The sequence below is a fragment of the Prunus avium genome, chromosome 2 (assembly GCF_965620075.1).
Source record: "Prunus avium chromosome 2, drPruAviu1.hap1.1, whole genome shotgun sequence".
Lineage (NCBI taxonomy): Eukaryota > Viridiplantae > Streptophyta > Magnoliopsida > Rosales > Rosaceae > Prunus > Prunus avium.
The window spans coordinates 27,007,101-27,023,117 of record NC_142285.1 but is presented as its reverse complement, the minus strand read 5'-3'; the positions used below and the strand labels follow the sequence as shown (position 1 = coordinate 27,023,117).

Below are 16,017 nucleotides of genomic sequence, written 5' to 3'. Positions count from 1 at the left end.
AGGTTTGCTCTTTTTCAACGGATCATGCTCGTGGTTTTCAGTGGATTGACTTAGGTGCTTTTCTCCGTAATTCTTCATTTATTATATGAATGGTGGCCAAGATTAAACGCAGCGACTGGTTGATAGATGCACACTCGTCTTCGTCCGCGGTTTGGTGATGTTAGCATTTGCTGTCCATCTCATAAACATCGTCATAGAACAACAACCTGGAAGCCAGTCTAGTCGCCAAGGAATCCCACTTCCAAACGGCACCGTTTAAGTCTCAAATCATCTTCTTTATCTATAAATATAAAAAAGAATAAAAAAAATTTCAATTTTCAATCTGCCAATGACCCATAAGTCCCGTTTCACACTTGACTATGAGACTCACAAAACTCAGAACCTTCGTCCACAGTGATTAGCTTAAGCTTAATCCAAGCTTTCCATTATTGTTGCCGCGATAATTAATAATGGTACGTGGAAAAAACTTCGACGACTCTAATGGCCATTGACTTGGGAAGAAGAACAAACAAAGCACACACCTTTCAGCTTTCAAACACATCTCTCCCTTTCTACTCTTACTAATACTGTTAGGCAGGCAGAGTATTAGATCTGTGCCCTGCAATCAGTACATAGAATTCAACTGGGTCTTGTAGCTTGCTTCTTTTTATAGCTTCCTCGGGTATTTCTGCCTCTGCAAAACGAACAGGTACACAATTTATTTACGTGTTTTAATCGTAATCTTTGGTTCATTATTGTTCTGGTACACGCCCAGTTTTACTTTTTATGGTAGCTTTCTGTTTGTGGAAAGTCTTTTTCACATTGCTAGGCAGGTAGTGTTGCTGCTGAAGTTATTACTTTAGTTGTTTTGTTGGTGGATTAAATTTTTTGGGGTTTGAGAATTTTGGTTAAAGAGTTGAGATTTAGGTTCGACAGTGATTGTGGCTCACTGGGTTTCAGCCATTTTTCCTTTTTCAGAGGGGACTCTGGTTTTTCAGAATTGTAAAATGTGGATAGAAAACCATCTTTTAATGGAAAAAGCAATTGAAATTAAGACAAAGTTTGGTTTTTAATGGATTATTGATTTGGGTTTGAATGTTATGTTTACTAGTTGAGGCTCCAGTTGATGGTATTTGTAATTCTATATTTGGGTAGTGGGGTTTGCCTATTAAATGCAACAGTGGCCTAATTTTCATTGTTTTGATATTTCTTTACGTCTGATGAATTCTTTATAACTAATTAATTGTAGGGAGCTTCTTGAATCAGAGTAAAATGCAAGATTTAGTTAGTAATAATGGGAACAATCAGTTATCACGCCATCGGAGGTTGTCTTGAAGCGAAGCTTGAACTGCCAATGAGATGTCTTCGAGTAAGAGGGCATCTCAACAGTTGAAGGATGGTAGGATGCAGAATCAAAGCACTGATGTCTTGAACAGGTCATACCCACAACCAACTTATTATAAAGAGTGTTTATTCACCAGTGTTTTGTTTCCAGGTTGATTGATTCAACATTTCCCTCCTACTGACAGTTGATTGATGTAAAAATTTTGTGCACTTGTTAATAAATTTCAAGCAAGCCTAGACCTAGAGTGCAAATGAGGTTGGGTAACCTATGGGGTTTATTTCTCAATGATGCTAACCCTTACAGTTAGAGTTTAGTGCCTCTTAAAATGATGGACATGGAAGTTTGTTTCTGTGTGAGATTGCTTGTGCAAAAAGGTTTTTGTAACTATACATAGTGGGAACCTTTTGAGATTTACCAACTACCAAGTTACCTTAAAATTTCAAAATTTGAGCTTGAGTCGTGGTTCGTATGGGTCATGTTTTGGGAGGAAGTATCTAGATTTGGTTATTGGTTGATGTGATTAATAAGTTTTGTAGACAATGAAGATATTAATAAAGAAGAAGAAGAAAAGATTAAAAAGAATGATGCTTTCTTTTTGTCAGTTGAAAAGGTTGAGAGTAAGAAACCTTGGAGTCACAATAAAGCCTTTCAAAACTTGAAGTCTTATCTGGAAGATGTTTAATGAATCTCATTATAAAACTTTTTTCTGTTGAAAAGCTAAAGAGAATGAGAAGAAAACTAGCAGAGTACTATTTCAAGGAAACTTCAAAATAGAACTCATTTATAACTTAATTGGTGCACCGTGTGCAAAAGCTCATAATTTTCCTTCTTATGAAATTAGATATTCAACCAAAAAATGAAATTTAGATCCATTTATTTTGAAGTTTTCATTTTGGTATTAATCGTTTCCTTCATTGAGCCTCTTTACATGTACTACTGATCCCCATCTATATGTCAATATACAAGTTAAATGGTCTGTTTTATGCTCATGTTCTTAAGTATCTTTGTTTCCCCCTTCCATTTTGTAGGCGTAGCTCTGAAGCACAGCTTGCTCCAAAGAATTTGAAAGATGATAGTGTTGTTCATTTTAAAGATCGAGAATCTATGGTACTGGTACTTCATTAGTTTATACATAAAATGTATGTTAACAAGCAGGAACTTTATTTGATATTTTACACTATGTATGTTAACAAGCAGGAACTTTATTCTCGAGCCAGAGCGCAGGAAGAGGAGATCCAATTTCTCCGTGGGCAAATTACTGTTTCTTGTGTGAAGGTTAGCAATTCTTAACTTCCGATTTGTCACTTGCATTTGCATTATCCTTATAGTTGGTTCAGTTTTGGATATGTAAATGCTTGAGAATTAAGTGGTCTTCATTGTATCAGGAATTGCGCCTGCTAAATGAGAAATATGCATTGGAGAGGAAATTTGCTGACTTACGGATGGTTTGTCCATCGCTTGAGAATCAATATGGTTTTTTCTTGGAATGCACTGATTCCTTTGAAAAAAGAAAAGAAATTGGAAGATGCTAAAGTATGAAATAATATTATGTTGATTGATAGGTGATTGATGAGAAGAAGAATGAAGCCACTACTTCTGCGTTAAATGAATTGGCACGCAGAAAAGGCGATCTTGAGGAAAATCTAAAATTAACTCATGATTTGAAGGTACACTAATATTTAAAGATGGTGCTAGCTTTAGAATATTATGGTAGTTTGTAGCTGGGAGGCCTATTCTTTGTTGTCTGTTGAAAATAATAGCAATAACCTGTTGCCCAAGTATCGTATATTTTATTGATTTGTTGCATTGCATGAAGACAATGGAAAAATGGTTTTATGTAAAAGAATTTATCACAGTTTTCTCTATTTCATGACAATAAACACCTTTTGACTGGTTTTCTCTTAAGAACTCTGTGACATTATGTAATGAAAGTAATTCTTTTAGCTATAGCCTGAAGAAAAGGAAAGCTAGTGATATTAATGGTTTTCCAAAAAATCTAAAATGGTTGATGAGAAATTGAGCTCATTAATAGATCTGTTGTGTTTGTCAGGCAATTCCTCCCCTTTAAAATATGGTTGAAGGTTGAGTTTGAGTTTGAGCTCCAGGATCCAATCTGGTGGTTACTTGGTGTGATTTACCTAGTAAGATAGTGAAAAAATTGGAGAATATTGTGCATAATCTATCTGGTGGCCAAGATTAAGTGCCATTTTAATTTATTGTACATGATCTATCTGTTTGAGGTATAATGTTTTATTGGTTTACAGAATCTACATAGAAAAGCATAAACTCTTGAGCTTTAACCATATGGGCAGGGAAATTTTGTTCTTTACTGAAATTTCTTAGTTGGTTTTGTGTTTGATGCCATGTAAGATTTCACCACGTGTTTATCGGCTCAGAAGAATTGATGTAGCACATAATTAGTTCAGGGTAGAGTTTCCAATGTTTTCAAAAAGAAAAAAAATGTTTCAATATCAGCTGACACTAATTTTCTGCTAGTTGGGAAAAAATTTATTATATTTACACTATTTCTATCCTTTGCAAAGGTTTGCAAGTCATCCTTCTAACAGAAAAAAAAAAAACAGATGTACCTAATGAGCATACATCCCTATTCTAAAATTAATCCATGTTACTATTTTCAATTAGATGATAAGGGTTCTCATAAAAAATTACTCTACCTGATTAAGAATAATTTTTTGGTACTCTACCCTGTGACGCACAGAAACTACACAATACAAATATTGCAGGTATAGAGTATCTGATTTTGATATGGCCCTGATATGCCCTGATTCATATTGAATATGAATTCAGAGAAACTGGTTGACTTTTTACGTTTGACTTTTGGATATGTTATGTATAGGGTGGGATACATGTTGAATACAAATTAGGATAAAAGAGAGTTTGTTTCACAATTTTTTAAAAAAGATTTTTAAAAAGGGATGTGATGGTAACTTAGAAAAGTTTTGAAGTATTTTTAAAATAAGTAGGCCTGAGTAGTATTTCCAAATGCTAAGAGTTAATGCAAAAGGAAAAAAGAAGAATGATGAAATGAAATTAATGGTTATGCATTTTACTTGTTTTTCTTTTATGTTCTATTTCTATCTACTACCTTCTATAATTGAATTATGTTCTTACTTTTTTAGTGTTGTTGATGATTATTGAATATAATTTTATTTTTATTTTGTTGCATGCCCTTTTGTTTTATTGTCCTAGTTTTTGGAGTTCTTCTAACTTTATCACATCGTTTCCCGTATTCTGTTTCCCCACAGCCTAGACCGAACTTTAATATCCAGATAACCATATGATCAAATGCCAAAAGTCCACATTAGTTAGTTTATAGGGTATTCGTACACACTTAATCAGATTTGGATTATGTTTTAGCTTGAGGACATTTGGGAATACTATGATCTTGATATTCAATATGTCCACATATTGAGCTCAATATAAATGCGTTGATGTTTCAATAGAATGGTTAAACCTCTCTTAAATTGATGTATGAATCGGACTTGATAACTTTAGATCTATCGTCTTTTTTTTTTCTTGCACATTATTGTTTTTACTCTTAGGCTTTTTCTGTTATATTGCGGTTATTAATAGTTTATGTAATTGGTAGGCTGCAGATGATGAAAGATATATCTTCATGTCATCTATGCTGGGGCTGTTGGCTGAATATGGTATTTTGCCCCATGCTATTAATGCTTCTGCAATATCCAACAGTCTAAAGGTATCAATCATATAGCACACAGATAACATAAATTACATGTAAAAAGTATCCTGGCTTATGGGTGATGTCATATTCTTTTGTACAAAGTTTCTTTCTGCTCTGGCTTTCATTCAGGCACTACTTTTCTATTTTTGGGGGTTTTATTTTTTTCAAATCGCATTCATTTTCCAATTCCTCGGAAATGAGCTATCTCAGATGATTAAAACGAAAAGAAAAAGCCAGTGACATCCGATTGATGCTGAGTTAAGGTGACATGTTTTGTGCAATGATAATTGTTCAGAATAGTCAAGGATGAGCAGGTGTTATGTTAGATTTATAATGAAAAGGCCAAGCAAAATGAAACTAATTGAGTGCCAACCTCTGACTCTTAGCACAAGAAATTTATTCTCTTTTCTTTTCCTGCATTTTATGGAGAGCAATGTTCTTTGGGTATATGTGGGAAGAAAAAACTGCCCATATTTTATTTGGGTCTATCAAAATTGGCAATCTGTTTTCTGTCTATCAGTCTAGCAAAGAGTTTTCTTAAGTCAGCCTTGATCTTTGTTTTCTTGAACCTGCAGAAACTACATGATCAATTGCAGTGGAAGATTAGAACTTCACATGTAAGCAAGCACTCTTGTTACTTCATGCTGTTGTCAGTGATAATTCTTTGTTTCTATACTGTAGAGTGCATTGCTTTACCCATTATGTATAAAAATTGTTTCTCTCCACCACCCATTCTTTGCTGCTTAGTCTTTTAATCAGTATTATACTTTTTGCTCATACACGTATGTGCTGAAAAATATCTTATCCTTGTATGATAAATAATATAATGCAGGCATATTCTTTCCAGAGTGACCTTTTTGTCTTTCTTTTTATATTTTAAAAGTTTCCAAATATTCTTCTCCCTGCAGACATATTTAAGCAGATAACTTACGAATTGTAGCCGAGACACTGCATATCCCTGTTTTGATTTGTTTTGAAATGCATGATTTTAGTTCGATGAACACCCATAGCTCTAAAAGAGGATAAACATTGGGGCCTGTTTTAGAAAAGTTAAATAATTGGAAATAGGGCTAATTATTAGGCTTTTGGGTGTATTTTTACCTTACTACTAGCTGAAAACACAGCATATGGTGGGTAATAGGCTGACGAATATTAAATATAAGAATTGGTGAAGACTTGAGAGAACACCTACTGTTTTGGGTATCACACCCAAGAAAAAGATGCATCACATTTTGTGCACAGCTTCTGGAATTTTGATATTTCTTCATTAGAAGTAAACATCCATGCTTAGCTTTCGTTAGCTACAAATGCATATTTGGTGGGCTTAGGTTTTAGAAACTTGTATTTTTAAAGGTTTGGGTTGGTGATGGAGAAGCTTAGGGTTTGTAGATGAATTTGAGGTACAAAAATTGATATTTTATGGCATAAAGTTGACATAAACTGAGAAGTAAGCTTACTCTAATATTTTGGGATTTTGAAGGTCTTTTTGAGACTCTGGGGTCGTAAGGGTTTAGTTAGGCAGAAAGCGGCTAGGTTTTTGGATTAAGGGAGGGACACAGAGAGACAAAAAACATGCATGTGGAATTGCTTCATAACTAAAACACACCATTAATTAATCAATGCTCTCTCTTGGATTACAGGATTACTTATGGTCCTCTTTCCTTATATTACGAATAAGATTAGTAACCTAATACCAACTCCTAATAGGACTAGTAAATCAAAGGGTGCATATAAAGGCCGATTAACTACATTGGATTTAGATACTAGGGACCAAAACGTGGCTATAAATAGTTGAAAGAAAACCTAATTATAAGATTTCGATGGCCTCATTAACTATCATGAAGCCTTACTGCTGAAAAAAAAAAATCTTATGAGTGGATGTTAAATCTTCTCTAATCATGCTATCGCTTCTCGATTCCTTTCCTCTTTGAAAATCTTGAGATGATAAATCTGGTAGCTGCTAAAGAATTCATGTGTTGCATAAGGACCCACCTATTCTTAAACTTTGTGCTGACACTGAGAGGCATTTTGAATTGTCCTGACCCATAAAGAATCCACTCATATTTAAGCTTCTTGTCATTTGGATGACACAAGAGAATATGACAAGGCTTAGAGGGAGGATCAAGTTGCACGATATCAGCCAACTCACTAATAGAATAGGTCAATGAAATTAGTGTTGTTAGTGTTGTTCACCAAAGCCACATTGTAAGAATTCAGGTGGGGTTTTGCCTTTGAGGCTTCATTTAAGGTTGAGACTTGAGTGAAACTGAAGCCTGTTGCCTGGTTTACTTGATAACATTATCTCTTTTCTCATTCTCCTCCTTTTTCGAATCATGATATTACTATAAGTTTGTTTTTAAATGCTCATATATGCTACATATAGATTTATATGCATGTTTGTTAATGAATATGGGAGACACAAATATGCATACTTGTGCAGGTGCCCAAACCTTTCAAAGAAAAAAACTAGAAAAGTTTTACTTCTTGCCTTTGAGTGAAGACATTTAATTTAATTTTTATTTTTTTGCTATTCCCTAGTTGTAACGAGCAGAAGCTTCTTTTCTTGAATTAACATTTGTTAGGAATATTATACGACTTTTTTTTATCACAGTTGTAAGTTAAAGACAATTGCAGTAAGGCATCTTCTTTATAGCAGGATAAAATTAGACAATTAACGTCTGGCGTGGAAAATGATGCTGAAAGTGAATCTCATGGTAAAGATAGCCGTGGTCCTGGCATTTTGAATGGCCAATTTCCTCATATCTTGGTATTTAATCTACTCATATATCATGCTTTGTTGGACTATGGACTTAGACGAGTATTGTTTTCTTTCATTGTTCACATCACTGAAAAATCTCTCTCTCTCTCTCTCTCCTGGTCTTTCATCATGCAGGAACAACAAGGCTTTGATCATTATAGTGATCGACAACATCTGGAGCCAACTGACAAATTGCCGAAATATGTGGCTGACATTGCTGACATGAAAATGCTAATTAATAATGAAGTTCCACATGAGTTCACATCCAATACAGAGAGGTTGGCAAAATTCATTTTTGTTCAGGAAAAAGCTTTCTTTTTTCCATCTATTAGTAAGCATGTATATGTTGAAAGAACAAAGCTTTCTATATTATTATCGCGGTAAAATTTTATTTATCTGTGAACAAAAATAGTTAAGGACACCTGTATTTTGCAGAGCCATGTTTGATCATTGAAACAGTTTCTTTATAGTATAGAGGTCTTTTGAAATTTCATATATTGGCCTGTACCTGTGCTTTGGTTATATTATTTGTTGAAGATTGATATTTCATGAGTGGCTCTGCCATGTGAACGAAGTAGTCTATATGGTGCCATTTGAAATCAATCTCAATTATATTTAGATGTCTATATCGATTTCTTTGATGTGATTCATATCAAGTTCTTGAAAGCTACAAGTATCACAAATTGTTCCTTAATATAGACTATTGGTGGTGTTTTTATAGCTTCCTATCACTGATTTGTTAATACATTTGGATTGACTCTTAAACTGAGGGAAGTTGATAGGTGTAACCAAAATGGAAGGGTTTATTCACAATTCAACCATAACATTATAGAATTATTTTCTGTATACCTATATTTTGGTGAGGAGCTTTTTACATGACATCTTTTCCCCTTGCTTATGTTTGACTGTGAATCAAATGACTCATAGGGAGATGGCTGGCTTTACTAATAAAGATGATGCGAATGTGCGAGCTAGGAGAATGACCAATGGCACCTTATTTTCTCCTCACACCACACATGATGAGATTGGTTCCTCTGCTTCTCAAGGTGATTGATGTTTTTATCTTTGAAACAGGGATTTTCTTGCTTGACCTTTTGATATCTAATATGTTTCTTTTGCATTTAGAAGGTCCTACAATAGAGAATTTTCAGATTATTGGTGATGCTGTTCCGGGAGGCAAACTTCTTGGATGTGGATATCCAGTACGTGGAACCTCACTTTGTATGTTTCAGGTGAAATTTCTTGAACATTCTTCATGTGTGAACTTCCATATATGTTATGATATACTTATATCTTATCGTTGTTTGCATATCAGTGGGTTCGTCATCTTCAGGATGGCACTAGAGAGTTTATTGAAGGTAGACAGTTAAATGAATTTTGACTTTCTTGATTTTTCTCTTGTATATTAGATCCTGTTAATCTTTATCTACGAATATATTGTTTTATTAATGTCTTTATGTTTTCTTTTCCTTCAATCAGGAGCCACAAACCCAGAATATATTGTCACAGCTGATGATGTTGATAAAATAATTGCTGTTGACTGCATACCAATGGATGACCAAGGCCGTCAGGTTTCTATTACCTTGTATATGCATGCACTTGTATTGATACTGTCTCTATATTTTTGTGTATGCACGATTGCAAAAATTTGCAACTGTCTGTATGTTTCTTATTTGAGTAGGTGAAATTTCTTTTATTCCTACCATTATGCTTTTAGTCAATGTATAGGAAAAATATGTTGTGTTATTTTCTTTTCGAAAATTTTATTTATAAAAATACCAGTCTTTCTGAATCTTCTTGGGGATAGTATTACAAAGTGCAAGTAATTTTGACTAGATTATCACACCCTTTTTTGGATGGTTGTGCACTTTGATAATCTTTTGTTTGAGACTTTGAAAATATGTTTTCTCATTAGTTCAAAATGATGATGATTTGATCTGCATATCTTTTAAGTTAGTTTTAATATATCAGTTGAAGTTTGGGGAGAATTAGTGAAGGAGAAAATAAAATAATAATGTTCCTGTATGAGGCTCAAAAGAGCTGCTGCCCATAAATTGATGTATGTGTGTGCTGTATCATCCAAGAAATGCAATTTAACTAGCAAAGCATAAAGTCAAAATTGATTGATATTGGATAATCCTCTCTCACCAAAGTTGTCAAGGCACTTTAGTCAGAGGTGGGTGGGTATGAATATCTTTGCCTAGAATGCGTGCTTTCATATGATGCTGCTACGCATTCGAACCACTGCACATAACTAGCTAGACTTTTGAAATCCTGAGTCCATTTGAGGATTTGAGGAATAATTGAACCATGACTTGTGGCAGCTAGCTTTATGTCAGATCATGCTATACATCCATTCCTACCCCTCTGAACTTTTAGCAGGCAAAGAACCAATGTTATAGTACTAAGACTAACCTTTCATTAAAACCTCAGTTCTCTCTCTCTCTCTCTCTCTCTCTCTCTCTCTCTGTAAGCTTATGCTTTGGGATTCATGCTTATGCTTTTGATGTAGCATAGTCATTTTTATTTGAAGATTCTGTTTTTTCTTTGCTTTTGATATAGATCTTTTGCTATACTTATTGTGTACCCGTGCAGCACCCCCCTTAAACGTGCTTTGATAAACTTTATCAGTTATCAAAAATATTATTTATGATAACTGGGTGTAACCTTTTTTAATGATTTATCTTGCTTATTTGCATATGCAAAGTCCACATTTGGTTTCGAGTTGTTTGGTGGGATTACCTGAGGGGATTGTTGATGTTTGTTATTTTGAGTATATTGCATGGCAGATTTTCCCATTAACTTTTGTTATTAGCACCAGTATTCTCTGACAAAAGGAGATTTTGTATGGTTTTCATGGAATTTATTAAATCACCCAGGTCATAAGTAATGCCATTTTATATACTTGTCGTACATACATGAGAATTTTTTTTTCCTAATAAATTTGTTTATCATTATCAGGGGGAACTGGTGAGGCTTTTCGCTAATGATCAGAACAAAATCAGATGTGGTATGTCCATTTATATTATTGATGAGTTCAGCATAAACATGCCTTATATGAATGACTTTTTTATAGTTGTTTTATGTATAATGGATTCCTTGTATATGTCTTTTTTTTTTCTTTCTAAAAGTCTGATAGTAAGTTAATTTCTTGCTTTCCAGTTGTCAGTGTGTTTTTGCATCTAATTGTCAGTGTGTTTTTCCCTCTAATCCCTTTCCGCCAACAACATTAATTATTTAAAAAGACAAAAGGATAGTCGACTGTACTCTTAAATTTTTCTTTCATTGTATTTTCATGAGGTACTTTCTAGACCCGGAGATGCAAATGGAGATTGACGAACATATTTCTAGAGGACAGGCCACTTTTAGTGTTCAGCTACTGGTAAGTTTAATTTTTGCATCTTTCTATTTTCTTGTTGCATATCTAATTCATCAGTCTGTTTAATGTAGATTGATAAACACATCTCCTGACAATAATCTAAAATGCTAGTTTATAGGAAACTTAGTGCTTGGTGAAATTCAAATATAATGATTGAGTTTGTGTATGGACTGGAGTCATTTAGGAGAAAACTCCAATATAGGTACTTTTATTAATAATGTTTTACCAATTGTGCCAATTTTTGTTTAAACACATTGCTAAAATTTCTTTTGCATTTTATTTCATCCTCTTGCTTTTAGTATATTGTATAACTTGTATGAATATGGATGAAACGTGAGCATCTAAATTGAAGTATTTGTTGCATAATTAATAAGAATATAATAAATATTTTAAATTACTATGGAAAGAACAAAAGAAAAGATTAAGTGAAACACCCCATGTGATTTATACATGTATTGTAAGTTTGATGCACGTATAAATTGGCATGATGATCTCAACCTGATTTTATATGAAATGGGTTGAAAATATGGTATAGATGGGCAATTATTTGAATCAATTGAGAACTCAGAAAGCTATTTCCCTGCAACTTTTTTTTTCCCTGGAGGATGGGTACTAAACTCCCCTGCTTAGTTAAAATGCCTGGCTTATAGAGCAAGATTGGGAAATTGTTTTATAATAAATTACTAGCTTATATGCTTATTTTAACAGTGCCTGGCTCCCAGGCTCTTCGTTTTGTTTGTTTGTTTTTGTGGGGTGAGTGTGGTTGACTTTGTATTGTCAAAATGATATAAATTTGTACCTTATTGATCCTTATATTCATAAATTTGTAGCTATATGGTTTTGTCATGCTGCTAAATCTGTTCCTTATATCATATCACATGAAAAACTTTTGCCATATCATCTTGTTAAAAACAGATGGACTCTTCTGAGAATTGGGAGCCAGCAGCTTTAATTCTGAGACGGTCAGGCTATCAGATCAAGATCAATAGTACAGAACCTGTTGTAATTGCAGAGAAATTCTCAAAGGAATTATCAGTATGTTCTTTACTTGGTGATACTTCATTTGAGAAATTAGGTTTTTATGTCATGAGATGTTCTCCAAGTTACTTGTTGAAGTATTGGATGAATTTAAATCATAATGAATAAGTTTTATACAACTGTATCAAGTTGGTCTAGAAAAGGTTATAATAAAAAAATTTGTATCTACAGTTTCACATGATGAAAGTGAATTCCTTGTCAAAATATGCATCCATCATACAGAACTAAAAGCAATCATGCTTTCTTATAAGCCCGACAGTGTTTGACAAAATCTGCAAGAATCCGCACTGTTGAAAGATTCCCTAAAGGCAGAATAGAGTTTGATTCATATAATGAATATTTTTTTACCAGACATTAGTTACAGTTTCTGTCACTAGTCATTTTTAAGTAATCAGAACCTACAATGCAAAACAATATATAATTCAGTGGATTAAGTCAAACTCAAGACAATATATAAAATGTATTGTATTATATTTTCTAAACATAACAATCCATATAAACTTCCATAATATGTTGGTTGCAGATCAAAGTTCCTTGTGGCTTATCAACACAATTTGTGTTGACATGTTCTGATGGATCTTCTCATCCTTGTAGCACGAACAATGTTCGGTAATACATTAATTTTGATTTTATGTTTCATTTTTGTTTTGGTCAATAACTTTTGTTGTATACTTGTATATTTAAACTAAAGCATTCTTGATATTGTAGTGCTGCATTGGATCATTTTCTGGAGATTTTATGGTTTATCAGACTTGTATTTTATGTCCATTTTCTGATATGAGAATAGTACAAAAAAGTTGCTGTTGCCATTAGGATCTATACGAGAATCACATATAAGGTTACTCAGTGGATAATATGTTAGAATTGTGATGATTAAGCCTATAACTGAGGAAATCAGCTGGAGCTAATCTTGGAGGAGATAGTGGCTGTAATCAAGTGAATCACACTAAAAATTCTTGTTTTTGTCAACAATATCCCATCTGATATGATATATTCAATTTCTTTTGCAGGATGCGCGATACTCTTGTGTTGACCATGAGAATACTCCAAGGCAAGGTATTTCTTTACTTCAGATTGTGCCCCAACTTCTGCATGTATAGTTCTTTCATGTGTTTTCATGCAAGATCTGGGACATAAGTTTTATGGTTAACAAAAGAATGGGGGATATTTTTTACTCCTCGTCATCAATTCTTTAATATGATTCCTTTTTAAGCAGTACAAATTCAATTGACCCTTTTTAAGCCTCAAGTACAAACAGATGCTTTGAAACATATTTGGTCTGACTCTGATGTTAGTTTAACTATAACAGAATATGTGGATTACAGTAAAACTCAGGAGGCGAAGCATGGAAGTATTTTTTGTTTTGTTTTTGTTTTTGTTAAAGAAGCATGGAAATGTTTTGAAACAAACAATCATTTTCTGATATTTAGTAGTCTATCTAGATTATCCTCTAACAGTGGAGCAAAGAGGGGCTTCCATATCATATTCTTTAGAACTTTGAGAAATGAATGTAAGAGGAAATGTAAAGGGCATATCTATAATGCACACACAACACAACCGCACAGAACACATGGTCGTGCAGTGTAAGAAGTTATATTTCTAGACTGCTAGTTGAGATTCTTGATTAGATGGCATCACTTCTAGATGTGTACTGACCTAGTGGTGCCTATTTGATCAAAAATTGTGATTGCTAGCCCCGCAAAGGGCCAATCTGTAGGGTTAGGTCCGGGGGAGACACATCTTTGACGCACATATTTTCATTAGTTTCTTGGTGATGCACACTATTAGTAAGTAATTCCTAATCTTCAAACTTGGAAATTTATTTTTCTTTTGTTTTGTGTTTTCTGGTGCAGGCACTGGATGACAGAAGGAAGGGAAGAGCATAGTCATAATTTGAGCATAATGTTTATAGCCATCATTCCTTCATAGTAAAAAGCGATAAATAATTAATTAAACAGAGATCTAAATACCAGCATGGGTAAGCTAAAGATAAAAAAGCTTTTGTAGTTTCTTCTATTGTATTATTCATAGTCAATGCTTATCTCTGAACCACAAATCACACAGGCACTGTATAGACTAGCATGCATAAAATAGATGTATTTTTCTTGTATTATTTCCTTATCGATTAATTAAGGCTAAATACTCTTTACATAGACTGAGCTGTATGTAGAAACCGAAAATGATGTTACAACTATCAATTAATTAAGGCTAAAAAACACTCTTTTCTTTTAGTGAAGTATTAGTTAGTTTAAGTTGTAATTCTTACTCATCAAAAGAATTATTTATACTAACACACCCTAAGTTTTCATGTGTTTTCACAAAACCCCTTTTTGTTGATTGTTTGTCCAAAATTAACCTCAATGAAGTATATGTAATGTAATCTCAAAGGCAAACTTTGTCATTTGGAGAATTTGTATAAAATCATCAATTTTTGGATGAAAAATCAATGAAAATGAGTTTTGTAAAAATAATTTACAACCTAAAGGGGTTTTCGTGTAATTTCTAAAACTTGAAGGACTTTTGTGAAAAAGTAGAAAAACTCAAGGAGTGTTAGTGTAAATAACTCTTCATCAAAATAGTCTGTCATATTATGGAATTCTTACTATTTCAAATATGTCGTGCAACCTGATATATATATACTTTTCTTTCTGTCTCTCTCCTCACGTGATAAAAGATATATTATGCACAGATAGATAAAATGTATACACCCTATTTTGCTTTGTAATAGTATAGGAGGATCTAAAGTAGGATTAGTTGTCGAGAGCAGGTACCACAGTGGTGGCCTCCCCCTTCCCCCTGCTTGACAACCCAGGTTCAAAACCCCAAGGGGTTTCTTTCCTCCCAATGTAACCAAAAAAAAAAAAAAAAGTAGGATTAGTTGGTAACATGGATAATAAAAACATATAGTGCACCGTACAATAATGTTCATAAAAAAATTTGTTTTTCTTTCTCTGCATATTTTTTAGTTCTGTGGAAAAGCAATCATATATTTTAACGTACATTGAGGACTAATACAGATTTCATATACTCTAATTGAAAATAAAATGTAATAGTTAAAATCTAAAACCCAAAAATAAAATAAAAAACATTTTCAGTTAAGACTTATAATATTCACATCTCAGTTTACAATTTTAATGTGTACCTAAAATGTGTCTCGCGAATGAACATTGACTTGATCCTTTAAGAACGTGTCATTATTAGGTCAATCCGTTATTAATTTGACTTCATAAGATGAATCTGAACGCTTCGCACAATCATAATTTTATCAGTTTGTAGATGCATATTCTTTTCAAATTTTGTTAAATTTATAAACTCGTGGTTTCCATATAAAATTTTAGTACATGTTTCATTGTAATTTTAAATTTGAGATTTCAGTTCAGTGGCTGGGAATACTCTCTTTTCCTTGGAGCCAAATGATCAAGTTTGAAGCCTATAATTATTTTTTTGGCCGGAAAAGATTTCAAGCCTATTTAGACGGCACAAAATTGGAAGGGTACTATTGGGTGATGTTGTATTCATTAATTTTTTTAATGCTACCTTGGAATTGCAGAAGGGTCAAAATTTCCATAAGCATACAAGGATTTCTGTTTCTGTTAAATATCACGAGGTGTCCCCATATTTGAAAAGTAGGATTAATCATCGCTCTGAATTCGGCTTACTCCTGACCATAAAGTGCTTTCAACGGATTTCGAACCTATGCCATTAAGGCACTAGGTAAGTTGCCATCTGGAGGTGGCAGTTTGCCAATCGCACCAAACTCTGCATACAAGTCTTTTTATTTTACATCACAAATTACTTTTTTTTCTTTTTCT

The 16,017-nt window shown here is 33.4% G+C and overlaps 1 protein-coding gene across 5 annotated transcripts; it reads left to right on the top strand.

Moving 5' to 3' along the window:
- Positions 1-334: 334 nt before the first annotated feature.
- LOC110752714 (uncharacterized) lies at positions 335-14,436 on the top strand. 5 transcript variants are annotated; one of them, XM_021953427.2, is made up of 20 exons: positions 335-688; positions 1,229-1,415; positions 2,353-2,431; positions 2,519-2,599; positions 2,710-2,769; positions 2,887-2,991; positions 4,935-5,045; positions 5,606-5,647; positions 7,684-7,797; positions 7,924-8,066; positions 8,716-8,834; positions 8,914-9,020; positions 9,104-9,146; positions 9,268-9,359; positions 10,750-10,798; positions 11,100-11,170; positions 12,083-12,202; positions 12,729-12,814; positions 13,216-13,261; positions 14,059-14,436. In XM_021953427.2, exons 2-20 carry the CDS (start codon positions 1,339-1,341, stop codon positions 14,089-14,091), a joined length of 1,578 nt encoding a protein of 525 aa, XP_021809119.2. In that variant the 5' UTR covers positions 335-688; positions 1,229-1,338; the 3' UTR covers positions 14,092-14,436. The 5 variants fall into 5 exon arrangements, with proteins under 5 accessions (XP_021809119.2, XP_088105028.1, XP_088105029.1 ...); XM_088248902.1 differs by lacking the exon at positions 335-688 and having other exon boundaries at positions 1,324-1,415; positions 2,522-2,599; positions 7,687-7,797; XM_088248903.1 differs by lacking the exon at positions 335-688 and having other exon boundaries at positions 1,324-1,415; positions 2,522-2,599; positions 8,917-9,020.
- Positions 14,437-16,017: the final 1,581 nt, after the last annotated feature.